The sequence below is a fragment of the Hyla sarda genome, chromosome 1 (genome assembly GCF_029499605.1).
Source record: "Hyla sarda isolate aHylSar1 chromosome 1, aHylSar1.hap1, whole genome shotgun sequence".
Classification (NCBI taxonomy): Eukaryota; Metazoa; Chordata; class Amphibia; order Anura; family Hylidae; genus Hyla; species Hyla sarda.
Window position 1 is genome coordinate 393701581 of NC_079189.1, and position 27372 is coordinate 393728952.

General features: G+C 43.1%; 1 protein-coding gene and 1 long non-coding RNA gene across 2 annotated transcripts in view; one reads left to right on the forward strand and one right to left on the reverse strand.

Moving 5' to 3' along the window:
* The window catches only part of REC8 (REC8 meiotic recombination protein), a 178760-nt gene extending 151949 nt beyond the window's left edge, over positions 1–26811 (reverse strand). Inside the window, exons 1-4 of the mRNA XM_056525830.1 lie at positions 26174–26811; positions 14503–14571; positions 11572–11714; positions 8405–8480 (exon numbers count right to left, since the gene is read on the reverse strand). Of these exons, the coding sequence (XP_056381805.1) occupies positions 8405–8480; positions 11572–11714; positions 14503–14571; positions 26174–26229 (344 nt within the window). The 5' untranslated portion in view covers positions 26230–26811. The remainder of the gene's footprint in view (positions 1–8404; positions 8481–11571; positions 11715–14502; positions 14572–26173) is intronic.
* LOC130276459 (uncharacterized) lies at positions 22718–26550 on the forward strand. The gene is made up of 2 exons (XR_008845125.1): positions 22718–22934; positions 26151–26550. It is a non-coding gene; the product is annotated as an uncharacterized LOC130276459 (long non-coding RNA).
* Positions 26812–27372: the final 561 nt, after the last annotated feature.

The window sequence follows — 27372 nt, forward strand, 5'->3', positions numbered from 1 at the left end:
TAGGTCAGAGACTGTGGTGACTGGCAAAGCAGATGACACTGGGGAGGGGGCTGGTGATAGTAGTGGTACGGCCCTAACTACCGCCCATAGTGGCTCAGTCCTGGACTCAATCACTTGAACAGCCACCAATCTCTTAAAAGCGGGGAAGGACAAATTAGGGTTTTGGACTGCTAACATTTTCAACTGGGCTTTGTTCACTTATTATGAGCCCCATCGATAAATCTGTCCATTAACACCTTGTTGTCCTGCTCGAGAGTTATACCATCTAGTTTTTGGACAGTCTCTAGGGCATTCTATAGGGCTACGGTATAAGCTCTTAAAGTCTCACCTGGCTTTTGTCGCCTTTCATATAGCGGGAGACGTACCTCTGACAGAGAATGTGACTCAAATACCTGGTACAGGCCTTCAAACATCTGCTCTACAGTTGCCTTCTAAGAGGCAGGCCAGGTGCGAACTTCCTCTAATGCTGAACCCTGCAGTTGTCCTGTGAGCAATGGCACCTGTTGATTAGGAGGGAAAGAGTAAAAGACAAACAGACTCTGAATCCTTTCCTTGAAATCCCTCAGGGTGAAGGGGTCTCCATTGTAGGTAGGGAGGACAGGGTTTCCCATGAATACCGGTGCTGACGCTGGAAACCCCAGGTTGGTAGCATTCCGGCCACTCGGGCAGCAGCTGATCCAGCTGCTGGAGATGAAGGGCACTGTGGCCTGGTTGATCTGGAGAGCTAGGTGCTGACATCTTGTAGACTTTTTGGAGGGGCAAGCTGTGCATAACTAGCTTGCCCCCTGACTGGTGAGCAGTAAGAGGTTAAGAAATATACAGGCAAGGTTTTAGCCCCCTCCCCCGCCTGTAAAACTTGCAAATGGCTACAGTGGTATGTCCCATGGGTGGGGGGAAGGAGTGCACCAATCAGGGGTTTTAATAGTTTCCCGGGCTTTCAGAGGCCCACCCCTGGGTATTTATAGCTGTGGTGCCTCCCTTCCCCCCTCAATCTGCCCAGGACCCGGAGTTTTGGCTGCTGGTGGGTATGTTGCTGCCCCTTATTTATGGCCTGGATGGAGCAGGAGGGTGAGGGATGGCATGCTCGCTTGTGGCTGAGCTGGCCTCCCCTCCTGTTGCGTCCATGGCGGGCTCGGGAGGCTGGCGGACCTCTTATTAGTCCTGCCCTCCCTTCCCACTGTAATCCCTGTGAGCCCTGTCCAGTCCTCTTGCCCTCTCCCCTGCCTGTGCTTTGATCCCTCCTCCGTGCGTGCTCCTGGAGCAGGCTCTGATTTCTCCTTGCCCCGTCCGTCTCTTTTTTCCCCCCTGTATGCGCCCACTCACCCCCCCTCCCCTGTTGCGGTCTCCTTCACCACCCCCCCCCCCCCCCCTTGTCCCCTCCACTCTGGAGGTGGCGGCCCCTCGGTGGCTGCTGCGTTAACCCCCCTTTTGCGCAAATGGACGTTTAGTAACGTCCATTTGCGCGTCCCCAGCTATAATGCGCTCTCACAATGTGAGCGCGCGTTGTAGCCGGCGGATCCCGGTTGCTGTTAGCAACCAGGACCCCTGCTAATGCCGGACATCGCCGATCTGGCAGATGTCCGGCATTACCTCTTTAGACGCGGCGTTCAGATTTGATCGCCGCGTCTGAAAATGTAACTGTACGCATCCCGGCTGCTCAGCGGGCTGATCGGGACCATCGCGATAAAATCGCGATGTCCCGATCAGCTGGAACGCAGCAGGGAGGGTCACTCACCTGCCTCCTGCGCGTCCGCTCGTGGTTTGATTGCTCCAAGCCTGAAATTCAGGCTTGAGCAATCAATCACTGACAACCCAGATCATTGCCATGTTAATACATGGCAAGTGATCTGTGTGTGCAGTGTTATGGCTCCCTATGGAGCTATAGCATTGCACACAAAAAAAAAAAAAAAAAAAAAAAAAAAAAAAAAAAAAATTTAACCCTTGCCATGATAAATGTTTAGATCACTCCCCCCCCCCTTTTTTCCCCCATACATAAACACGTGAATTAAAATATAAATACATAACTGATATTAATTAAATAAATAAATAAAATAAAAACTGTATTACATCAAGCATGTATATGGTATCGCTGCGTGCGTACATGTCCGTACTATCTAAATATGTCTTCGATTGCAGCATTCCTTCAATGGCGTATGCGCAAAAAAAAAAAAAAAAAAAAATAAATAAAAAAAAAAAAAAAATTTATAAAAATTTACTTAATTAATTAATTTACAAAATAAATAATTAATTGATAAAAGTAAAAAAAAATAAAAAAAAAAAAAAAATTAATAAGAATTTACTTAATTAATTAATTTAAAAAATAAATAATTAATTGATAAAAGTAAAAAAAAAAAAAAAATACAAAAAAAAAATTAAAATAAAAAAATAAAAAAAAAAAAAATAAAAGAAAAATTACAATAAAACACAAAAAAAAAAAAAAAAAGTACAAACTGTGTAGATTTCAATACACAGGCACATGTGGTATTGCCACGTGCGTCAATGTCCGCGCTATCAAGTTATATATCCTCATTTGATCCGCGTGTAAGCGCGAATTGAAAATTAAATATATAAATTTTACTAGTCCCATATAGCGTGTTTTGGTCGCTTTTCATACCTATAAAAAAAAAAAAAAAAAAAAGGAAAAATAATAAATAAAATATATATATATATATTTATATCGCAACTCTGTTTGACGCGATAATTGTATCGCTGTAAACTTCGGATCACGGCGCATGGTTCAGGCAGCCACTGCACCCCAAACCCTCTCCGCTGCTGTCCCTCTTCCTGAGTTCTCTGCTGCTGGTTTCTCGGCGCCATTCCGGGCGGCGGCAGAGTACCCGCAACCAGGTGGTCTCCAGCGTGCCTTGTTCAACGCCTGCGGTGGTAAAGTGGTTCGTCCTGCTTTTGTGCCTTCTCCATCTTCTGGACTTAGTGAGTGTGCTGTTGCGGTTGGGCAGGGGGGGGCTCTATTTTCGTGCCTGCCCTTGGGGCTTTGGCGGGCCAGTTGTCTTCAACTGGCTAGCTGGGTTGGTTCCCTCTCCTTCCCCGGTTAGTGTGCTTATGGCTGTTCTGGTAGTTTCCACCTTTAGTTCCTGTGGGTTTGTTGGGTTTGGGTCTCGGATATAGGTGTATGTCTATGTTGGTCTCTGGTTGTGAGTTGGGTACGTCTTTCCTTGACGGGGTGCTTTGGTGTGGTATCAATTCTGCGGTGCACGCTTAGGTGAGTGGTCTTTTGGCCTTACGCTCTGGATGACCGGGTTTTGTGGATTTAGCTCCTGAGGCTTGTTCTTTATTTTGAATCGGTGGCACCCAGTTACGGTTTTGTTTCTTTTGGTTTTCTCCCCCTTTGTTTGGTGTTTCTCTCCGTCACTAGTTGTAGTCCCTCTCCGCTGCTCTGTTTGTCCTAGTGTATTGTCTGATGTTTTCTCCTGTTTTGCTCCCGATCTTTGGTAGGCATGGGACTCCTGTATGTCGTGCTGGGTGCTTTAGCTGATGTGGCGGTGGGTAGGTTTCGCTTTGAGTCTCAGTTTGTCTTTCCTCGTGGTTTCTTTTGTTTGTGGTGGTTTTCCGGAGGGGGTTACTCCTGTGCTCTACGCTTGTTGGGGTGTGGTTTGTTGCGGTCTTCCGCATGCCGCGTTGGCGTTGGTCTGCAGTTTTCCTGGGGACGGGGAGTGGTTGCGTTTTCTCTGCTTTGGTTTCCTCGGGGCTCGCTAGGTGCCCCTGTTCCGGTCCTTGCTGGTTTACTGTAAGTTCCGCATGGAATATGGTTCTGGGCGGAGTTTTTTCCTGCAGGTTGTCTTTGGCCGCCGAGGGTGTCTGGTATTTGGGCCCCCCGCATATGTGCCCCTGGTACGCTTTGGGCTGACATTTCGGTTGGTTGGGGTTTTTTCAAGGGTCATGCGGTGGCCTGGCCTGCTTTCAGTTCCCTGCACGGGGAGCTCGCTTTGTTCTCGGATGTGGCTGGTTTGGTCGGTTGTTGGTGTGGTGTTTGGTTTTCCAGTGGTGCTGTGGGGTGGTTTACCCCTGGGTCTTGGTAGTCAGTGGTGCTTGCTTCGGCAGCTCATGTTCTAGGCTTGTAACGTTACTGTGTGGGTTGCAAGTCCCCTGCGCTTGGTTGCGCGCTAATTTTGTGATGCTTTTCTTCTTTTCTAGTGTGTGATTTGAGTGATCACGGGGCGTGTTTTTCTTCCTGTGCTCTGTCTGTTGCATCTAGTGCTTCGCTGTTTGGGGTTACAATTTCTTTCAGGGCTATGCTCCCTGGGTCGGTATTGGGTGTTGACGCTTTGTCCTGTTTTCTCTGGCTGTAGTTCCGGAGGGTTGCTTGTGTGGCCGGCCCGTGGGTCATCGGGGAGAGTGGTGTAATTTGTGGTCCGCTTTGGTGGCTCCTGCGACTTGGTCGCACTCACGGGCTGGGGCTGTGGGATCCAGTCTTTTACGGTACTTGCGGGTGGTTGGTGTTGGTGTGGAGGCCGGGATGTCTATCTACAGTCGTGGGGGGTCCCGGAGGTTCTAAAGGGTCTGTGGACAGGGGATAGAAACATAAAAAAAAAAAAAAAAAAAGTATTAAATAAATATTGGTTTCGGTACCTGGAATGCCCTTTGCAGTGACCTTACGAGGCTAATGTTTGATTTCCTGTTTCGTTTTGATAGGATGTGATAACGGAAGTTATCTGCTGTGTCACCTCTCCAAGGAGGTTCGAGATTTGGGCAGTGTTCTCAGTGTATCCTAATAACATTCTGAGTATGTGATGTGGGATCTTCACCTGTTCATGTGAATCAGCTAAAAATAAAAATAAAATAAAAATAATAAATAATCTAAAAAAATAAATAAATAAAAAGTTGGGTGGCTTTCCCGCTGTGCTGCACGGCACATGGCAGGGGGTGATTTTCTTTCTGCTTTGCGGGTGGTGTATACATAGGGGCTGGGCCCGCGAGTGGGTGGCCTTGCTGTCGGCGACCGGTTTTTCCTATCTGTTTTTGGGTCGCTTAGTGGCGGCTGCAGGTTTTTTGGTTGTCGCTTTTGCGTTGTTTTTCTGATCCGAGTTTTTGCGCTAGCTTTTTTCAGGGCTATGTGGATGGGGCACTTTTTCTTTCTCCTCGTCTCCTTCCATGGGACTTGGGTGTCTGTGTTTTTGGGTGCCTATTTTGTGCGTTTCATGGTAAAAGTTTATAAAAATAAAATGTAAAATAAAACTAATAAAGGCCCGTCGGTTCGAGCCTGTTTAGGCGATCTGTGACACGCAGCTCGTGCTCCATGAGGGTCCGCGAATTACTGTTTTGTGAGTTCTGGATTTGCTCTCTTTTGTATCGGGGCCGGCGGAGGTGGCTGGGTTTCCGGAGAGGGTAGCGCTGCACGACGGCCGCGGGCGATCTGCATGTTGTGTTGCTATATTCGCCCAGTTTGATGTTTCCCAGGTGTGTTTTTGTTTTGAGAGCGGCTTTCGAGGTGGTGCGAGTGCTGCAGCACCCTTCGGTGTATGGGCGAGTCTGAGTGATGAGTTCACACGGGTTATAAAAAAAAAAAAATAAATAAATAAATAAATAAATAAATAAATGAATAAATAAATTTAAAAAATTGGTCCTGGTGGCAGGTACCCGGATTTCCTGGAGAGGAAAAGTGTTGAGCGGATTTCCTGGAGAGGAAAAGTGTTGAGCGGATTTCCTGGAGAGGAAAAGTGTTGAGCGGATTTCCTGGAGAGGAAAAGCGCTGAGCGGATTTCCTGGAGAGGAAATGTGTTGGGTGTGCTGGGGGGCTGGAGGTGGCCCCAGGTGTTGGCTATCCACTATCTCTTGGGTGGGGGTCGGAGCCCAGTGTAGGGCTAACTGGTCTCCTCCGTGGCGGTAAGAAGACGGTGAAAGCGGGGTCAACCCGGGGTAGACCTCCACACAGGACGGTGTGGCAGCACCTCTCGGGTTGGTAAGAAGCCAATCGGTGTTTTTGTTACAGTTAAATTGTTATTTATATAAGTAATTTTATAAATAAAGCTGTGGCCGATCCCCACCCACGGAAAAGTTAAATTGTTGTTGTGTCAGTTATTATTTAAGTATTTATTGTAGTAAGGGGGAGGGGTAGTTATAGCCTGCTAGGAGCTAATTGTGTCTCAGCAGTCTGGAGGGGCAAGCTGTGCATAACTAGCTTGCCCCCTGACTGGTGAGCAGTAAGAGGTTAAGAAATATACAGGCAAGGTTTTAGCCCCCTCCCCCGCCTGTAAAACTTGCAAATGGCTACAGTGGTATGTCCCATGGGTGGGGGGAAGGAGTGCACCAATCAGGGGTTTTAATAGTTTCCCGGGCTTTCAGAGGCCCACCCCTGGGTATTTATAGCTGTGGTGCCTCCCTTCCCCCCTCAATCTGCCCAGGACCCGGAGTTTTGCCCTCCCTCCCTCCCTTTTTGTATCTTTGTTTATTGTAAGTCACAGCTTGGCGGTAAGAAGACGGTGAAAGCGGGGTCAACCCGGGGTAGACCTCCACACAGGACGGTGTGGCAGCACCTCTCGGGTTGGTAAGAAGCCAATCGGTGTTTTTGTTACAGTTAAATTGTTATTTATATAAGTAATTTTATAAATAAAGCTGTGGCCGATCCCCACCCACGGAAAAGTTAAATTGTTGTTGTGTCAGTTATTATTTAAGTATTTATTGTAGTAAGGGGGAGGGGTAGTTATAGCCTGCTAGGAGCTAATTGTGTCTCAGCAGTCTGAGTACTTCACTTTAAGAAGAATGGAGTGCGCTGTCACTTTAAGATGACTTGAGTGCGCTATCCCTTTAAGATGCTTGGTGAGGTGCTGCAGTGGCTTAGTCTTGGCTGACGGGAACACTCTGGATGACGCTCCCCACTATGTGGCAGGTATCCAGTAATGCTGCTGGACACTCGGGGGTAAACGCAACTCGCCACCGATACCGGAGACTTGCTAATGATGATCGTTAGTATATGCAGAGTCTGCGCTGCAGCAAGTGCTTGGCTGGGGACAGTGGAACCGGATGCAGCCGCCGGAAACTCCAATATGACTGCATCCAAGGAGCTTCCTTTTGTGGTCCGGTTGGTAAAGTCTTCGCCCGTGCAACACGGGGCGGATCTTCAGTTCCTCCTCGTAACACTGAAGAGGCGTCGTCGCTGGGAACTGACGCGCGCTTGAGAAACACCAGACTACGTTAACCCTTTTAGGTACTAACTTCTTACACTCCACAGTGACAATTAACAGTCTTTCCTTCACCTCCCCCTCTATTTCACAAGTGCCGCTAATAACACTTTGCAATAACAACAGTCCCGTACACTTTTTCTGGCGCAAATTCTGTCACATCGGCATGCGATTTTTACAGACAGTTTTGGACACAGTTCAGACTAGGGGGAGGATTTGTGGCTTGTGGTAAATGTTGCACACCCGTATCCTGTTCGTGATGCCAAAATGTTGTGGCGTCGGGGTGTGAGGTGCAGGGTAGATGGTATAACCCAAGGGGCAGATGTTATTAACCCCTTCTTGTTGTGACGCCAGGGCGTTGTTTAGCCTTAACCACCCCAAGGTAATACCACTTATCCTGGGTTAGGCAGGGGCAATGAAGACACCAACGCCAGATTAAGGATAACGGCAGCTTTACTGAGGCAAGATAGGTGATCTAGTCTTTGCAGTACAGCCAAATATTCCAGGGAGGTGACCAGTGACACAAGGGGACCTAGCAGGCTTGCTGAGACTTGCAGTAGTTAGACTGACTTTAGTGCAGGCCACGGTGACTACAGATAAACTCGACTTGACAGAGATCGTGACTGACAAGATGACTTGACTTACTGATGACCGACTTGTGGCTGCAGGACTTAAGGCTTGAGGCCTCCAATGCTCTGGACAGACACTGGAACAACTTGACTGCACTGGACCTCAGAAGGAAAGAGCATGGAAAGAGAGAGATTGCAGCCCCTCCCCTGGTTATATAGGGGCGCTGTGCAAGGAGCCCATAGCTCACTTGGGGGGGGGGTCACCTGGTCACTGGAGCCTCCTGGGTAACAATCATGTGATACAAACATTAAAGCAACAGTACATTATATATATACAAAACCTATGTACAATATGGTGCACTGTAAGGGGGGCCCTAGGGACATGCAGGGACTCTGCCTGACAGGGCAGGAGGACAGTACGGGGCCACATCATCCCGTACTGGGGCACCACATACATATATGGTTGGTAAATCCACAGTAACTAAATGTGAACACTTTATCATAATATAAAAATAAAAAGGAAATAATATGAGGGTAGACTAGGTGAACTAGGTGGTCTTTTCTGATGACAGTCTTCCATGTTTCTAAGATTATTTTTAATTCATGAACAGGTAAATGATACTAGGTTCAAAACCGTGGACCTATTAATTAAATAATTCTTTTTTACTCACACCTTAAAAAAAAGTATAAGATACTCACTGATCTGTGTGTATTAGGTCAATTTTTGCCAGTTTCTCGGCCCTATACAGGCGTTCCACAGTGGTCTTCATTTCCTCTGAGAGATGAACAGATTTTTTAAGCAATGCAAATAGCACAAAGTAAATGTGTAATAGCAGGAAATTATTTATTGAACACGTGTAAAATAAAATAAATATCTATGGCTATGTGGAACGAACCTTTGAATGTGTATAGACATCATCGTTACATAAAAAACTGGACTTGAACATTTACAAACAGATGACACTTAGCAAGGTATCCATTCAAAGTGCCAATGATACACTTTATGTTTACATTTTGCAATAAACAGCATGTACATATGCTAAAGATGTGATTGAAACATTAAGGGGGAGATGTTTCAATATGTATCTGTGTGCAGCCACTTCACAGCCTTTTTCTTTTGTTGTGTTTTTGGCTACTGTGCTCGAAATTTATCAAAATGGTGCAAGACTTTGATAAATTTTGCACAAATTAAGAATCACCTTACAACTTGCTGTATGATGTCATTTTTCTAAGATAAGGCAGTGGTGGTATGAATTAACGTTTTTTTTTATAACATTTGCACAATAATTTTGCACCTTTTAAAAAAGATGCAGGTAATAAATCTCATCCACTGCAAAGTCAAGAACGAAGCACTGCATTTCACAGTAATTTTTTGCCAAAGTTTTCTATTTTGAAATTGCGCAAAAACCAACTGTGCAAAAATTTTGCACAAAATTTCAGCCAGTAAAATGTCAGGTAGGCAATGATACAAAATGTATAATATTCCTGGTGGTTTAAGTTGATTTAGGCTAAGTTTCCACTTGGGTTTTTTTCTGGCCAAAAAAAAAAAACGCGAGAAAAAACAACAACGCCTTTTTCTGCGTTTTTCTGGCGTTTTTGCCTTTGTGTGGAAACTGCATTTTTGGCCCCTTTGGCAATTTCCCTGCGGGCGTTTTTTTAAGAATTTTGTTGGGTACCAAAAAAAAAAAAAAAAAAGAAAGAGAATGCAGTAGGGATGGAATTTTTTTTCATTAATTTTCAAACAGGGACCAATTGATGTGAGCAGGCAGGGACAGAAGATGTAGCCAACCATATAAAAAATGTATAAAGGGGCAATTTAACTGTAAAATTAATATACTTTTTGAATTACATTTTGGGAAATTTTTTATTAATAATGTATTTTAATGATTTATTTTATAAAGTGTGTGTGTTTTTTACTTTTTTTATTCTCTTTATTTTATTCATTATTTAGGTACTACTACTTCTCCCAGCATACTACTACTCCCAGCATGCTGGGAGCTGTAGTACCTGTACTAATAGACAGATCGTCCCGAGTGTCACTCCTGACACCCGTTCTGATCGTCCTTTATATTGCTGAGATGATGAGCAGCTCTCTTCAGCACTCCGCATCTCAGCTATGTATTCCGGCCGGCCAGTGATGTGAATAGAAATTTACATTACTGATTCATATTTGCTGCTCAGAGCAGTGATTGGCCGGATGGTGCCAGCCAATCCCCACTCTGAGCAGCATATATGAATCAGTGATGATATCTATTCACATCACTGGCCGCCCGTATACAGCAGAGAGATGCAGAGCACATAAGAGAGCCGCTCGGCATATCAGGAATCTAAAAGACGATCGCAAAGGGTGTCAGGAGTGACACCCACTGCGATTTGTCCCTTACTGCACGTACTACTGCTCCCAACATGGAGCACACTCTGCTCCATGCTGGGAGCTGTAGTACTTGCATTAATAGACAGATCGCAGTGGGTGTCACTCCTGACACCCCTTGTGATCCTCCTGCATAATCTACAGAAGCGGGCAGCATGGCCGCACTTCTCTGCTCCCCTGCCCGGCACTGTACTCTGTGATGTGAAGTTCTCTTCACATCACAGATTCATATATGCCGCTGAGAGTTGTGATTGGCCGGAACCATCCGGCCAATCACAGCTCTGAGCGGCAAATATGAATCTGTAATGTGAAGAGAGCTTCACATCATAGAAGAATACAGTGCCGGGGGCAGGGGAGCGGAGAAGTGCGGCCGTGCCGCCAGCTTCTATAGATTATACAGGAGGATCACAACGGGTGTCAGAAGTGACACCCGGAGCGATCTGTCTATAAGTAGAGGTACTACAGCTCCCAGCATGGAAAAGTTTGTTACATGCTTGGAGTAGTAGAAGTACCTAAATAATGAATAAAATAAAGAGAATAAAGTAAAAAAAAAAAAAAAGTATAAAATACACACAAAATATATAATTAAAATACATTATTAATAAAAAGTTTCACAAAATTAACTAAAAAAATATATTATTTTTACAATTAAATGGCCCCTTTATCCATTTTTAATATTGCTGGCTACATTTTTATGTCCCTGCCCTCTAACATAAATTGGTCCCTGTTTGAAAATAACTTAAAAATAAAAATTGTGTTAACTACAATTTTTTTCCATTCCTACTGTATCTTTTTTTTTTTTAATGGTAACCTATGAAACTTGTTCAAAAAGGGTATCTCCATCCCTTTTTTGGATCGCTAAAGTCCTAAAAAAGAATAAAAACTGTCTGCAAAAACGCCAAATTAAAACTCACATGGTGTTTTTCTTGGCGTTTTTTCACTTCCATAAACTTCTATGGGAGAAAAACGCCAAGATTTTCCCCCCCCAAAAAAAGCCAGTCTCAACAAGAGGTCATTTTTGAAAAACTAGCCAAAAATAGCTGAAAAACGGCAAGAGGATAAAAAAAAAAGAAAACGGCAAACTGAAAAACTCCTATTGAATATGGCATTTTGTCAGTTCCCTATTGACTTGCAGCCAACATCTGGCCGCAGCATCATTTCAATAAAAAATGTCATGTGGCAAAATGAGCGTTTTTATTGGCGTCTTTGCAAAAAAAAAGTGATGAAGTAGAAGGGAGATTTATCAAAGCCTGTGCAGGGGAAGAGTTTATCAGGTGCCTAAAGCAACTAATCAGATCTCTTCTCTTCTTTTTATTTTTCAGAGGCATTTCTAAAAATAAAAGAAGCAAACTGGTTGCTATGGGCAACTGGTCAACTTTTCCTCTTCACAGGTTTTGATAAATCTCCCCCTAGAGGTTAATGTAATGAGTTACTAATACAGGAGACTTACATGTGCCCTGGTGTTTACTATGTGCAAAGTACAAGGCTCTCTTACCTATAAGCAGGTCACATTGTCGGTGATAAACACACACTACTCCATAGCTGAGCTGTGCAGAAAGATACAGTGATAGCCGAGGTATTGGAGAACCATGGTATGGAGGCGGCACCTGCTGAAGAATATATTGAACGATCTTCTGACTAACAGAGGACAGAGAAACATACAACAAAATGTATTAAATAACTATTAAATGAACACTAAATATTTAAAATAGCAATGCTACAGAACACCAGCTCTGAAAGAAATTATATTGTGTAGCTGAAAGTCTGTCTTACTTACAGTGCAAAGGACAAAATATAATGGGGCCAGAGGTTTAACTTTAAGCACCAAAACCTCAGTGCATTTATGTACAGTGATTTAAAGGGGTACTCCTGTGCTTAGACATCTTATCCCCTATCCAAAGGATAGGGGATAAGATGCCTGATCGCGGGAGCCCGCCGCTGGGTACGCCCGTAATCTTGCACGCGGCACCCCGTTTATAATCAGTCCCCCGAACACGCTCCTTATCCCCTATCCAAAGGAAAGAGGATAAGATGTTTGATCGCGGGGGTCCCGTCGCTGGGACCCCCCGTGATCTCGGTGTAGCTCCAGGCAATCACGCCCCCTCCCATAGACATGAATGAAGGGGGTGTGGCATGACGTCACAAGGGGGGCATGGTGTGACATCATGAGGGGTCATGGTGTGACGCCACGTCTCAGGAGCAGCTTCCAGCACAGAATGCTGGGAGCTGCATTGGGATTGCTGAGGGTCCCAGAGGCGGGACCCCCACGATCAGACATCTTATTCCCTCTCCTTTGGATAGGGGATAAGATGTCTAAGATGTCCTGTTTTAGTGCAATATTTATATATAATTTATTTGCCATGGGACTCTCCATAATATTCTGCAGACAATAGTTTCATTAAAGGGGTACTCTGTTGCAGAACATTTTATCCCCTATCCACAGGATACGGCATAAATGTCTGATCGGGGAGGTCCCACCGCTGAGACCCCCACAATCTCCTGCCCGACACCCCGTCTGCATTTGTGCACGGAGTGATCTCTGCTCCATGCCGACACACCCCTCCATGTAGCTCAGTGGGAGAGTCGGAGATGTCTCCAGTAGTTCCTGGTAGTTGTTACATACTGTAGTAGACCCATAGGGGGAGATTTATCAAAACCTGTGCAAAGGAAAAATTGCCCAGTTGCCCATAGCAACCAATCAGATCGCTTCTTTCATTTTAAACAAGGCCTCTGCAAAATCTCCCCCATAATGTATTAGAAATATTGCATGTGGACATTGCATCTAACCAATAGTAATTAGGGGGGAGATTTATCATTGCAACAACCAGCAACCGATCTTTCAAGAGGCAATTTCCGTTTTTACTTTGCAGTGGTAACAAATTTACCAAGTGCGAATGTCGCACAAAATGTCACAACATTGGACAGCATGTTTCCCATGCTGCAGTCTCAGGACAAGCTGGTTCACCTTATTAGAGGGTACTTACCACATTAGGACAAACAGGCTGATCCTGGAGCTAAAGGTGACATCAGATGTCATAGACCACTGATTGTCACAGAAATCTGCAACTCCCTCCCGCAGCCCCCCCCCGTCACATAAGGGTGATTGGTGCTGTCAGAGACCCTGGAGCTCATGCCCACCTCCCGCTAGTTCATATTCTCCACAGGTCTCAGATTTCACTGGGAACCGTAAATGGTCGGTACCGATTGACCAAACACAGTTGCCGGCGGAGAATATGAAATTACAGTGCCTTGATTTCATATTCCCTGTCAGGAGCCGTGATTGGTATGTAAGTGAAAAACAATCACAGCTCCCAGTGGAGAATATGAAATTACATTGCTGTGATTTCATATTCCTTTTTGGGAGCCGTATTTGGTTACCGCTGACTGACCAATCATGGCTCCTGGTGGGTAATATGAAATTACATCACACACTCTGTCATTCCAATCCTAGTACTGCAGAGAGGGTGCTCTAGTTGCTGCAGTCAGTGTGGCCGCACCATCTATCATGTGACAGAGGGAGGGGCTCCGTCTGCTCTTCATCTGTGCCCTGTAAAATGTTTGCGGTGTGCCGATGGTAGCCATGGCAACTGGAGGTCTGACAATGACCTCCATTGTCATGGCTAAAAAAGCCGATCAGACAGGCATAGGCATAATACAGATGTGTACGGCACTGTATTTTATGTACATAAAAAAGTGAAAAAAAATATGAAAAAATAAAATGTAAAAAAAAATTTTTGTGAAAAAAATGTGTCATAATAATGATAATAAAATGTACATATATATAGATAGATATAAACTATAAATATAGAAGTGTGTGTATATTTAAAAGTCCCAATTTTTATTCTTTTTGAGCAAAAAAACGCACATAAGCAAAACCAAACCAAAAAAAAATCCCTTTCCAAAGACAACAATGATAAATGTCCCCCTATTACACAATCACGAAATAAAATCTGATTGGTAGCTATAGGCAACTGCACCACTCTTCCGCTACACTTGTTTAGATAAGTATATATAAATCCCCCCCTTTATGTCTATGCCTACATGTTTCTTTTTAAACTTAACCTTACAAATGCAGAAATCGAAGATATAAGAATTTCCTTGGATGCGTCTTCACACTGCACTCTTTTATCTGACTCATTATAGACTATAGAAACATGCAGCATAGTGCAATTTTTACGAAGTATATTGTTAATGTGTACCACAGGCACATTTTGAATAATGCAGCTACACCCGAATCATTCTTAGGATATGAGTAGAGATACAACCATAAGTATAGTAAAAACACTGTTTAACATATAACAGTTTATATATGCTTTTATATATATATATATATATATATATATTTATATATATATATATATATATATATATATATATATATATATATATATATATATATGTCAGTCCTCTAAATTAATTAGCATACCATGTTTTGATGACGTTTACTTTCAGGTATTCCCGTTTTACAATTCTACTGCCTCTAGTTGCTGCCAACCTACATAAAACATATGAAGATAACAATAAATATAAGTGCACTATGTAGTATACTGTCTTTACATTTGCTTACAATATGTAATTCACTGGAATCGCAATTATCACCTTCTGTTACTTTCATATGAATCCTGACACACTTCACCCCTAAATGCTAGTGTACGGGTATGCTCACATGCATACCAGAAGACCTACCACGAGAAAATCACTTTTGAGTGAATGTCCCCTTAGGGTACATTCACAAATCCATGCCTCCTGTGAGAAACTTGCTTTTGATCCAGACTCGTAAAAGTACCTTCGGAATGTTTTTCTGGGGTTTTTTAAATCCTGGAAGTTTGATGCATTTAAGGATTCCTTTTAACATATTTTATGCTTATATTTGAACCTTTGTCATTTTGTACAGGCGGTATTTAAGTTCCATTGCAAAGTCTATGAAAAAAATGATTTTAGCATGCAGAAACATCTGCTGTGGAAATTCCACTATGTGCACAGCGCAGCAGAATCTTATTGATATCAATGGGATTCTACTGTAGCAAAATGTCTGCATAGAATACCGCACAGACATTCCGCTGTGTGTGAACATACCCTTATTTTCAACCCAGGCAGATTCTATAGGAATAGAGTTAAAAAGGGAACCTGTCATGAAGTTTTACCCCACATAACAATAGGCAACACGTAATAGAGGCGAATATCATGTGTCCTGCCATGCCTAGATGTTGGCACATCTATAAATGTGGAGAAAGCAACTTTAATAAATTTCACATGCAGTGCGTAAATAAGGCTCAAGTAGCCACCAAGAACTCAGCTTGCGGAAGTAGTCATGGCACCCCGGGCTGTAATCATGCCTATTCTGGCTCTAATCATGCCTCTCCAGACATGATTTACAGCCTAGCTGTGAGCAATGACATCAGGCCTTAAAGGGGTACTCCGCCCCTAGACATCTTATCCCCTAGCCAAAGGATAGGGGATAATATGTTAGATCGCCGCGGTGCCGCTGCTGGGGACCCCGGGGATCGCCGCTGCAGCACCCCGCCATCATTACTGTACAGAGCGAGTTCGCTCTGTGCGTAATGACGGGCGATACAGGGGCCGGAGCAGCGTGACATCATGGCTCCGCCCCTCATGACATCACGGCCCATCCCCTAAATGCAAGTCTATGGCAGGGGGCGTGACGACCACCACGCCCCCTCCCATAGACTTGTATTGACGGGCGGGCCGTGACGTCACGAGGGGGCGGAGCCGTGACATAACGATGCCCCGGCCCCTGTATTACCCGTCATTACGTGCAGAGCGAACTCGCTCTGCGCAGTAATGATAGCGGGTGCTGCAGCAGCGATCCCCGGGGTCCCCAGCAGCGGGACCCCGGCGATCTGCTCAATCATATCTAGATAGGCATCATTTGAGCAAGTATAGGCATGATTACAGCCTGGGGAGCTATGACTACTTCCACAGCCGCACGCCCAACTGACTACTTAACCCCTTAGCTAAGTTTCCACTGCCACTGCAGTTTTTGAGCCAAAACCAGAAGTGTATTCAAAAGGAATGGGGAATATAATGGAAGGACTTATTTCTCCTCCCTTATGGATCCACTTCTGACTTTGGCTCAAAAACTGCAGTGGCCGTATTCCAAAAACTGCCAGAAAAAAAACAAGTGGAAACTTAGCCTCTAGGACTCAGCCCATTTGGGCCTTAAGGACTCGTTTTTTCCTCCTCGCCTTCAAAAAATCATAACTCTTTTATATTTTCATCCACAGACTAGTATGAGGGCTTGTTTCTTGCGCGACCAGTTGTCCGTTGTAATGCCATCACTCACTTTACCATAAAATGTATGGCGCAATCAAAAAATGCTATATGTGTGGGGAAATTAAAAAGAAAACCGCAATTTTTCCAATTTTGGAAGGTTTCGTTTTCACGCCGTACAATTTACAGTAAAAATTATGTGTTCTTCATTCTTTGGGTCAATACGATTAAAATGATACCCATGATGACATACTTTTCTATTACTGTTGCGCTTAAAAGAAATCGCAAACTGTTTAACCAAATTAGTGCGTTTAAAATCCCCCTATTTTGAAGACCTATAACTTTTTCATTTTTCCGTATAAGCGGCAGTATGAGGGCAAATTTTTTGCGCCGTGATCTGTAATTTTTATTGACACCATATTTGCTAATATAAAACTTTTAATAATTTTTTAATTAATTTTTTTGGGAATAAAATGCAATAAAAAAAGCAGCTATTTTTTTTTCTACGTTCACGCCGTTCAACGTACGGTATCATTAACATTTTATTTTAATAGATCGGATATTTACACACGCGGTGATACCAAATATGTATGTAAAATATTTTTGTAAAAAACTTTTTGGGGGTGAAAGAGGGAAAATGGGACAATTTACGTTTTTATTGGGGGAGGGGGGATTTCAACATTTTTTTTACTTATTTTTTTTAACTTTTTTTTCGCGCATGACCCGAGCATCGCTCCGATGCTCGCGGTTATGTATAGGACGTAAATGTACGTCCTGGTGAGCTGGTACTTAACGCACCAGGACGTACATTTACGTCCGGTGTCGTTAAAGGAGTACTCAGGTAGAAAACCAAATTTTTGTTAATCAACTGGTGGCAGAAAGTTAAACAGATTTTTTAATTACTTCTATATAAAATTCTTAATCCTTCCAGTACAGCTGCTGTATGCTGCAGAGGAAGTTGTATGGTTCTTTCCAGTGTGACCACAGTGCTCTCTGCTGACACCTCTGTCCATGTCAGGAACTGTCCAGAGCAGGAGAGGTTTGCTTTGGGGATTTGTCCCTGCTCTGGACAGTTCCTGACATAGACAGAGGTGTCAGCAGAGAGCCAGCAGAGGCCTGGTTGCGTCCCGATCCTCTGGCCCCTGCACCGCCAGTCAGCAGGCACAGAGCGAAGCTGCAGAGATCGTGGGGTTCTCAGTGGCAGGACCCCCGTGATCAGATATCTTATCCCTTATCCTTTGGATAGGGGATAAGATGTCTAGAGGCAGAGTTTAGGCAGAGATTATTTAATAGAAGTAATTTACAAATCTGTTTAACTTTTTGGCACCAGTTGATTTGAAAAGAAAATAGTTTCCACCAGAGTACCCCCCCTTTAACCCCTGAACGACGCAGGACGTATATTGGGACCAATAACACTGTAAAAAAAAAAAAAAAGTGTTAATAAAGGTCATTTAACCCCTTCCCTAATAAAAGTTTGAATCACCCCCCTTTTTCCATAAGAAAATAAAACTGTGTAAAAAAAATAAATAAATAAACATATGTGGTATCGCCGCGTGCGTAAATGTCCGAACTATAAAAATATATCATTAATTAAACCGCACGGTCAATGGCGTACGCGCCAAAAAAATTCCAAAGTCCAAAAAAGCGTATTTTGGTCACTTTTTATACCATTAAAAATTAATAAAAAGTGATCAAAAAGTCCGATCAAAACAAAAATCATACCGATAAAAACTTCAGATTACGGCGCAAAAAATGAGCCCTCATACCACCCTGTACGTGGAAAAATAAAAAAGTTATAGGGGTCAGAAGAGGACATTTTTAAACGTATAAATTTTCCTGCATGTAGTTATGATTTTTTCCAGAAGTGCGACAAAATCAAACCTATATAAGTAGGGTATCATTTTAACCGTATGGACCTACAGAATAATGATAAGGTGTAATTTTTACCGAAATATGCACTGTGTAGAAACGGAAGCCCCCAAAAGTTACAAAATGGCGTTTTTTCTTCGTTTTTGTCACACAATGATTTTTTTTTCCGTTTCGCCGTGCATTTTTGGGTAAAATGACTAATGTCACTGCAAAGTAGAATTGGCAACGCAAAAAATAAGCCTTAATATGGATTTTTAGGTGGAAAATTGAAAGGGTTTTGATTTTTAAAAGGTAAGGAGGAAAAAACGAAAGTGCAAAAACGGAAAAACCCTGAGTCCTTAAGGGGTTAAGCCTCATTAACCCATTTTAGACACTGCCCATTTTGGCCTTAAGGACAGAGCCAATTTTATTATTTTCCTCCTCACCTTCAAAAAATCATAACTCTTTTATATTTTCATCCACAGACCTATAAAAGGTCTTGTTTTTTGTGGGGCCAGTTGTCCTTTGTAGTGACATCACAAATTTTACAATAAAATGTATGGAGCAACCCAAAAAAATATTATTTGTGTGGGGAAATTGAAAAAAAACACAATTTTGCTAATTCTTGAAGGTTTTGTTTTCATGCTGTACACTTTACGGTGAAGTTGACATGTTTTCCTTATTCTGTGGTTCAATATGATTAAAATGATACCCATGGCTACATACTTTTCTATTATTGTACCACTTTAAAAATATCTCAAACTTTTTAACCAAATTAAATTAAGTTTCTAATTTTTCCGTATACGTGGTTGTATGAGGGCTCATTTTTTGCATCATGATCTGTACTTTTTATCAATACCACATTTGCGTATATGAAACTTTCAAATAATTTTTTTATGTAATTCTTAAAAATAAAATGTAACAAAAATAAAGCAATTTTTTACTTTTTTTTTATTTTTTATGCCTACACCGTTCACCATACATCATATTTTGATAGTTCGGACATTTACACACGCGGTGATACCAAATATGGGGATTGTTCAAATTTTTTTACTTTTATTTTTTTTACTTCCCCCCCCCCCCACACTTTTTATGTCCCCATAGGGGACTATCTATAGCAATCTATAGCAATCACTGATCAGGCATAGCACTGATCAGTGTTATCTGCGATCTTCTGCTTTGGTCTGCTCGATCTCACACCAAAGCAGAAGACCCCAGGAGACGGACGAAGGCAGGTGTGGAGACCTTCGTCCACCATTTTTGATCCAATCATCTATTAACCACGCACATTGCCGCAGATGCCGTGATCTGAATTGATCACGGCATCTGAGGGGTTGATGGCGGACATCATCGCGATCACTGATGTCTGCCATTACCAGCGGGTTCCTGGATGCTGGTGGATGTGTCACCACTCATTATATAGGGTACAATTTGGTGACAGGTTCCCTTTAACTCCTTAAAGATGAAGGATGTACCTCTATGCCGTTGTCCTCCCCCCCCTTCTATGACGCAAACTCAGGAGCTGAGCGCTGGTTATAGCGTGGTGGTCCCGGCGGCTATCTGTCGACGGGACCCATGGCTAATGCCGGACATCACCGATCGCTGCTGCTTAGCGGTGCTAATCGGGACCACCGCGGTGAAATAGCTGTGTCCCGATCAGCTGAGAGGACAGCGGGAGGGCTCTTACCTGCCTCCTCGCTGTCCGATCAGTAATCCAAAGTTCCACTCAGCCATGGCAGGCTGGAGCAATGGAGCACCATTAACACTGATCAATGCTATGCTATGGCATAGCATTGAACATGTATACAATCTTATGATTGCATGTAATAGTCCCCTATGGAGTCTATGAAATAGTGTAAAAATGCAGTTAAAAAAAGGAGTTAAAGGGGTATTCCTGTAAAAAAAAAAAAAAATCATATCAACTGGCTCCAGAAAGTTAAACAGATTCGTAAATTACTTCTATGAAAAAATCTTAATCCTACCAGTACTTATCAGCTGCTGAAGTTGAGTCGTTATTTTCTGTCTGACAACAGTGCTCTTTGCTGACACCTCTGTCGGTCTCAGGAAATGTCCAGAGCATGAGAGGTTTGCTATGGGGATTTGCTCCTGCTCCGGAGAGTTCCTGAGACAGACGTGTCAGAAGAGAGCACTGTTGTCAGATAGAAAATAACAACTCAACTTCAGCAGCTGATTTTTTTTGTAGCCCCCTTAGGAGGCTATACCATGCAATCATTGATCAATATTACCGGTGCTCTGCTACTCTAGCCTGCTGCGCCGGCATGGAGCAGTAGATCGCCGATCGGATAACGAGGAAGCAGGTGAGGACCCTCTCGTCATCCGGGAAGCTGATCAGGACATCATGATTCTGTCGCGATAGTCCCGATCAACTCCACTGAGCTGCCAGGATAGTTTTACTTTCAGTTTAGATGCCGCGATCAACTTTGATTGCGGTGTCTAAAGGGTTTATGCCGGGTATCGGCCTGATCAGCAGTGCCATGCATTAGCAGTGGGTCCTGACTGCCCGCAGCAACCGGGAACCACGGGGTTTAACCCATTCTCTGCTCGTGAGAACAGTTTAAACCCTGTTAGCGGGACTCAGGATGTACAGGTACGCCCTGTGTCCTTAAGGACTTGGGAATGGGGGCGTACCTGTACACCCTGTGTCCTTAAGTGGTTAAAGGGTACTCCAGAGAAATAAAATGACAGAAAGGTATATAGATTTGTAAATGACTTCTGTTTCAAAATCCTAATCCTTACAGTAGTTATCAGCTGCTGTATGCTCTTCAGGAAGTCATGTAGTCTTTCCAGTCAGACATAGTACTCTCTGATGACACCTCTGTCAAGAAGAAAAAAATCACAATAGCAAACCTCTTCTGCTTTGGACAGTTCCTGACATAGACAGAGGTGGTAGCAGAGAACATTGTGTCTGATTGGAAAGACTAGATGACTTCCCTCCAGGACATACAGCAGCTGATGTACTGACATACTGCCCTGGTGTGCCATTGTGATGATGCAGTTTATTTGCCTAATGCTAGTGGTTACACTGAGCTTCTCAGCTCTCATGTTTAGAAACATGGAGAACACTATGTACTTCAAAGCCTCCTTACACTGACTAAAAATGTGGTAAAACAAGAACTTTGTAGGTACAGAAGAAATGAAAATAGTAGAAATACCAATTTTCTTTGACCGGAAATTTCTGACCACATTCAGTATATGAATCGGCAGTCATACTGTATTTATGTGTGGGGTTACCTAGTTTACATCTTCTATGGGAGAAACAGGAAAATGCACAATTTTCCTTTTTTCTGCTCTTTGTAATTTAAAGGCAATGAACACCTTTGAAACCTTTTTTTTTTTCTTAATTCTTGCTTTGTACTTACAAATTATTGTTTAAAAACATTTTCTCTACAAGATGATGGTTAAACATTTAGCTTATTTTCTCTTCTACTACCTTCTTGGTTTCACATATAGTGCTGGAGGTAGTGTCCTGTACACAGTGAACTCTGTCAGAGGGGCTCAGTCTCCAGCCCTTATCTCTTCTGTCCTGAACTTTCTTCTAGGCGATTTATGACTCGATCAATGGCCAACTTTACCCTTGCCATATATCAGATTAGACGAAAGTTATTACTATTATTACCAGTAGTATCACTGCATCCATTACAGATATGCTTATTTATTTCCCCCTTATTGTTTACTAATCATTGAGGCATCCAAAGTGTCACCAAAACTACAGGGTGGATACACCTTAATAAAATGGGAATGGTTGGTGATATTAACTTCCTGTTTATGGTACATTTATGGTACATGGTATATGTGAGGGGGAAACTTTTCAAGATAGGTGGTGACCATGGCGGCCATTTTGAAGTCAGCCATTTTGAATCCAACCTTTGTTTTTGACACATTAAACTTATTGGGAATTTCACAAGAAAGCGATGATGTGCTTGGTTTTAGGGCTGGGCGGTAACACCAAAAATGTGTATCACGGTATTTTTGTACATTATGGCGGTTCCACGGTATTTAACGGTATTTACCCCCCTCCATCTCCCCCCCCCCCGTCATCATCATGTGATGGGCGCTGCTCTGCCCCCCAACGTCCCCCCCGCCGGTTTATCAGCCCAGCGCTGCACCCTACATTGGGGGATTAATCGTATGTCACCCGCGAGCGCTGCTTCTCTCTCCCCCCCCCCCCCGCCAAATAATTATCAGCCGTCGCGCTGTTCTTTGTATTCCTGTGCCCGGGCTGCAAATATTAAAAAACAAACTTTAACTTACCTCCTTCCTCCGTTCCTAAGGAACCGGCCTGCTTCTTCCTGGGGATGGGAATGTCACAGAGCCTTAAGCCTATCACCAGCCACAGCGATGTCCCGCCTCTGCCGATGATAGGCTGAGCCCACTGTCATGTAAGAAGCCGGCCAACTTTAACTTACCGGCCGGCTTCTTACATGACAGTGGGCTCAGCCTATCATCCGGCTTCTTACATGACAGTGGGCTCAGCCTATCATCCGGCTTCTTACATGACAGTGGGCTCAGCCTATCATCCGGCTTCTTACATGACAGTGGGCTCAGCCTATCATCTGGCTTCTTACATGACAGTGGGCTCAGCCTATCATCCGGCTTCTTACATGACAGTGGGCTCAGCCTATCATCGGCCGAGGCGGGACATCGCTGCGGCCAGTGATAGGCTGAAGGCTCTGTGACGTTCCCATCCCCAGGACCGCAGCAAGAACAGCTGAGAACAGTGAGGCCGGTTCCTTAGCAACGGGGGAACAGAGAACAAAGGTAAGTTAAAGTTTGCTTTTTAATACTTGCAGCCCGGGCACAGGAATACAAAGCACAGTGCAGCGGCTGATAATTATTTGGCCGGGGGGGAGGGACTCCCCGATGTGGAGTGCAGCGCTGGGCTGATAAACCGGCGGAGGAGAAGCAGAACAGCATCCGCGGGTGACACATGATTAGTTAGGTGACAGCGCGCTGTGGCTGATAATTCATTAATTTGAGTGGGGGAGGGGCCCAACCGATATTGTGGTATGGGCCAAAATTCATATCGTGCAGGAAAAAAATTTCGGTATTCGGTATGAACCGGTATACTGCCCAGCCCTACTTGGTTTTAACGTAACTTTATTCTTTCATGAGTTATTTACAAGTTTCTGACCACTTATAAAATGTGTTCAATGTGCTGCTCATTGTGTTGGATTGTCAATGCAACCCTCTTCTCCCACTCTTCACACACTGATAGCAACACCGCAGGAGAAATGCTAGCACAGGCTTCCAATATCTGTAGTTTCAGGTGCTGCACATCTCTTATCTTCACAGCATAGACAATTGCCTTCAGATGACCCCCAAAGATAATAGTCTAAGGGGGTCAGATCGGGAGACCTTGGGGGCCATTCAACTGGCCCACGACGACCAATCCACTTTCCAGGAAACTGTTCATCTAGGAATGCTCGGACCTGACACCCATAATGTGGTGGTGCACCATCTTGCTGGAAAAACTCAGGGAACGTGCCAGCTTAAAGAGGGAAACACATCATCATGTAGCAATTTTGCATATCCAGTGGCCTTGAGGTTTTCATTGATGAAGAATGGCCCCACAATCTTTGTACCCCATATACCACTCCATACCATCAATTAGGGTGTCAGGTCCGAGCATTCCTAGATGAACAGTTTCCTGGAAAGTGGATTGGTCATCGTGGGCCAGTTGAAAGGCCCCCAAGGTCTCCCGATCTGACCCCCTTAGACTTTTATATTTGGGGTCATCTGAAGGCAATTGTCTATGCTGTGAAGATACGAGATGTGCAGCACCTGAAACTACAGATACTGGAAGCCTGTGCTAGCATTTCTCCTGCGGTGTTGCTATCAGTGTGTGAAGAGTGGGAGAAGAGGGTTGCATTGACAATCCAACACAATGAGCAGCACATTGAACACATTTTATAAGTGGTCAGAAACTTGTAAATAACTCATGAAAGAATAAAGTTATGTTAAAACCAAGCACATCATGGTTTTTCTTGTGAAATTCCCAATAAGTTTGATGTATCACATGAACCTCTTCCTATTGAAAAAACAAAAGTTGGATTCAAAATGGCCGCCATGGTCACCACCCATTTTGAAAAGTTTCCCCCCTCACATATACTACTGTGCCACAAACAGGAAGTTAATATCACCAACCATTCCCATTTTATTAAGGTGTATCCATATAAATGGCCCACCCTGTATATAGAGGAACAGGGACTTCTGGCTCCTCTACATAAGCACTCCATGAGCTATGCATCTATGCTCACTGTGTGGCAATGCTGTGTATGCTTTACTCCTTAGGCCATGTTCACACAGCAGAATTTTGCCGGAAAATTCAGCTGCACCAGAGTCCCACTGACTTCAATGGGATTCTGCTGCACTGTGCACTCGGTGAAAATTCCACGGCGGAAACATGTCGCGGAAATTCCGATTCTGACATCCAGAGAAACATGATCATTGGTACCAATAAAAGTTACAGCTCACCCTACAAAAAACTAGCCCTCACACAATGCAGTCGGACGAAAAATAAAAAAGTTATGGCTGTCAGAACATAGAAACTCAAAAAGAAAAAAAAAAGGATTTTATTGTGAAAAGGAAAAAAAACATAAAAAGCTATTAAAATGGGGTATCGCCATAATGGTACCAATCCACAGAATAAAGGTAACGCTTTTACTACATAGTGAATTCCATAAAAAAATTATTGAAAAAAAATGCCGGTAGTTTTCCATTTTTTCACAATATTTCCAAGTTTTTCACAAAAAACACTGCATGTATCAGCAAAAATTTACCACTACTATAAAGTACAATATGTCACAATAAAAACAATATATAATGTGTTTGTACATTGCACAAGAAAGCAGAACTAAACCTAAATACCTCAGAAATGTAAAAACCTTTGTCCAGAATGACCAAAAATGCTCAAATGTCCTGTCCTTAAGGGGTTAAAAACTTTAACCCTTCCACCACAGTGCTCTCTGCTGCCACATCTGTCCCTTTCAGGGACTGTCCAGAGCAGAACAGATTTGCTATGGTAATTTGCTTCTACTCTGGACAGTTCCTGACATGGACAGAGGTGTCAGCATAGAGCACTGTGGTCAAACAGAAAAGAACTATGCAACTTTCTCTGTAGTATACAGCAGCTGGTAAGTACTGGAAGGATTAAGATTTTTAAATTTTGTAATTTACTTTTATTTTATTTTGTAATTTACAAATCTGTTTAACTTTCTGGCACCAGTTGATTTGAACACACTTGCTTTGCATATGCCATATTCCCCTCACCCAGTAGATCCCTGAGTCACATGATGAACGAATCACATGAATTGTAATAAGAAAAACACAAGTGAAAAAAATGACAAGACTAAAATTCACCTTTGTTTTTAGTTTTGTTTTTTTTTTCAAATTTCCATAAAAACTGCATCTTCGTGTGCAAAATAACAGCTCGGTGTTTTTGTATTTTGTGTTTTTTTTTTTCTTGTCCAATATTGTAAAGCTATGTGACTGCAGCACCCATGGCTACTGCAGCACATGACGCCACAGTATAACCAGTCCCTTATATGTTTTATTAGTTAATAAGCTGCATAGAGCTTCCCTGTAACCAGTCAATAAAACAATCTGACTATTCATAGCCTGTCACATTGGAGGACTATAAAGTGCATTAAATAGCAGAACTATTTCCAGTCTACATTGATCTACTAGTAACAAGATCTACAGAACTGTTTCCCCAACCTGTGGCTCTTCAGTTGTATCAAAACTACAACTCCCAGCAGGCCTGCCCAACCTTTACCTGTTTGGGCATGCTGGAAGATGTAGTTCTGCCATACCTAGAGCCACAGGTTGGGGAACACTGTTCTACTGTAACTTCATAATATATATATATATATATATATATATGTATATATGTATATATATATATATATATATATATATATATATATATATTTCTAAATTCTGTACTAATAAATATATATATTCTCCTATGTATAGATGTAAAGAATGTATGTACCTACCATATAGTGGAGAAGCAGCCTGTGTGTCGCTGAAGGACATTGGGATAGTAAAACATAATGACAGCAGGCTATGCGTGGTATCCAAGCCCTTTCTTCTATATACTCCAGATGATTTCCAGCAGGCTATATGTCCTATCCAAGCCCTTTCTTCTATATACTCCAGATGATTTCCAGCAGGCTATGTGTCCTATCCAATCCCTTTCTTCTATATTCTATATTTCACCTATAGATGTCACAAGTAACAGCTGTACTGAAATCCTAATAAATGCCAAAGTAAAATAATGGAGGTTCTTTCACATCACTGGAAACGTCTTCACTGCTGGTAAGAAAGAAAAGGAAATATCTAAATAAAAAAAATAAAATGAAAAAAAAAAAAACGTTCTGACGCAGCGATATTAGCTGGAGGAACGGGCAGGTGAGGTTTATAAACCGCGGCAGATTCCTTGTAATCTGTCATCCGATTATCCGGCGATCCTTAATATTCATTCACTTTAAGCAAATCACGGAACGCAGAACCGCAGAACGCCCCGCCCCCTACTCTAGCCAGCCAATAGTGGAGAAGTCACTTGGACATGACAATTTAGCCTGGTAACTTCTTTACAGGTGAGGCTATGGTGCCCCGTCAGCCAATGAGGATGCCGTTACTGTGGTACTTGCTAATTTGTCCCTGTTTTCCCGCGCTGTAATAACTTCTAGTGAGGGCTAATGTTGGGTAAGAAATGAGGTCTCTGTGAGGAAATCACCATAACATGATAATGTACACTCGGTGTAATGGAAAATACTTTGGGAGTTATCCTTTTTTTTGGTGAACAAGAAGTGATCAGGAAGAGAAATAAGTATATTTGCTATACATTGGATAACATTGGTACCACTCATGCCAGTCCAAGTGGCAATATCACACATTTTCCCCTACACAGTGGCTACAGAGGGCACAAAGGTCTCAGTCACACCTGAACCCAGACGGCTCATGGTTACCAAAATCCCAGTGTCTTTGGCCACAGCTACTGTTGGTGACAATCACTGTTCACACTATGGAATTCAGAGAGGAAAAATTCAATTTCCTCACTGAATTCCTCTGTGGGTCCACGCCCTTTCTGCTCCATGGTAAATGGAGCAGAAATTATGCGGAATTGGCATATTATATCCATTATTTGCTGCAGAAATATGCACCGAAAAGCAAAGTCCTATTTCCGGCTTTT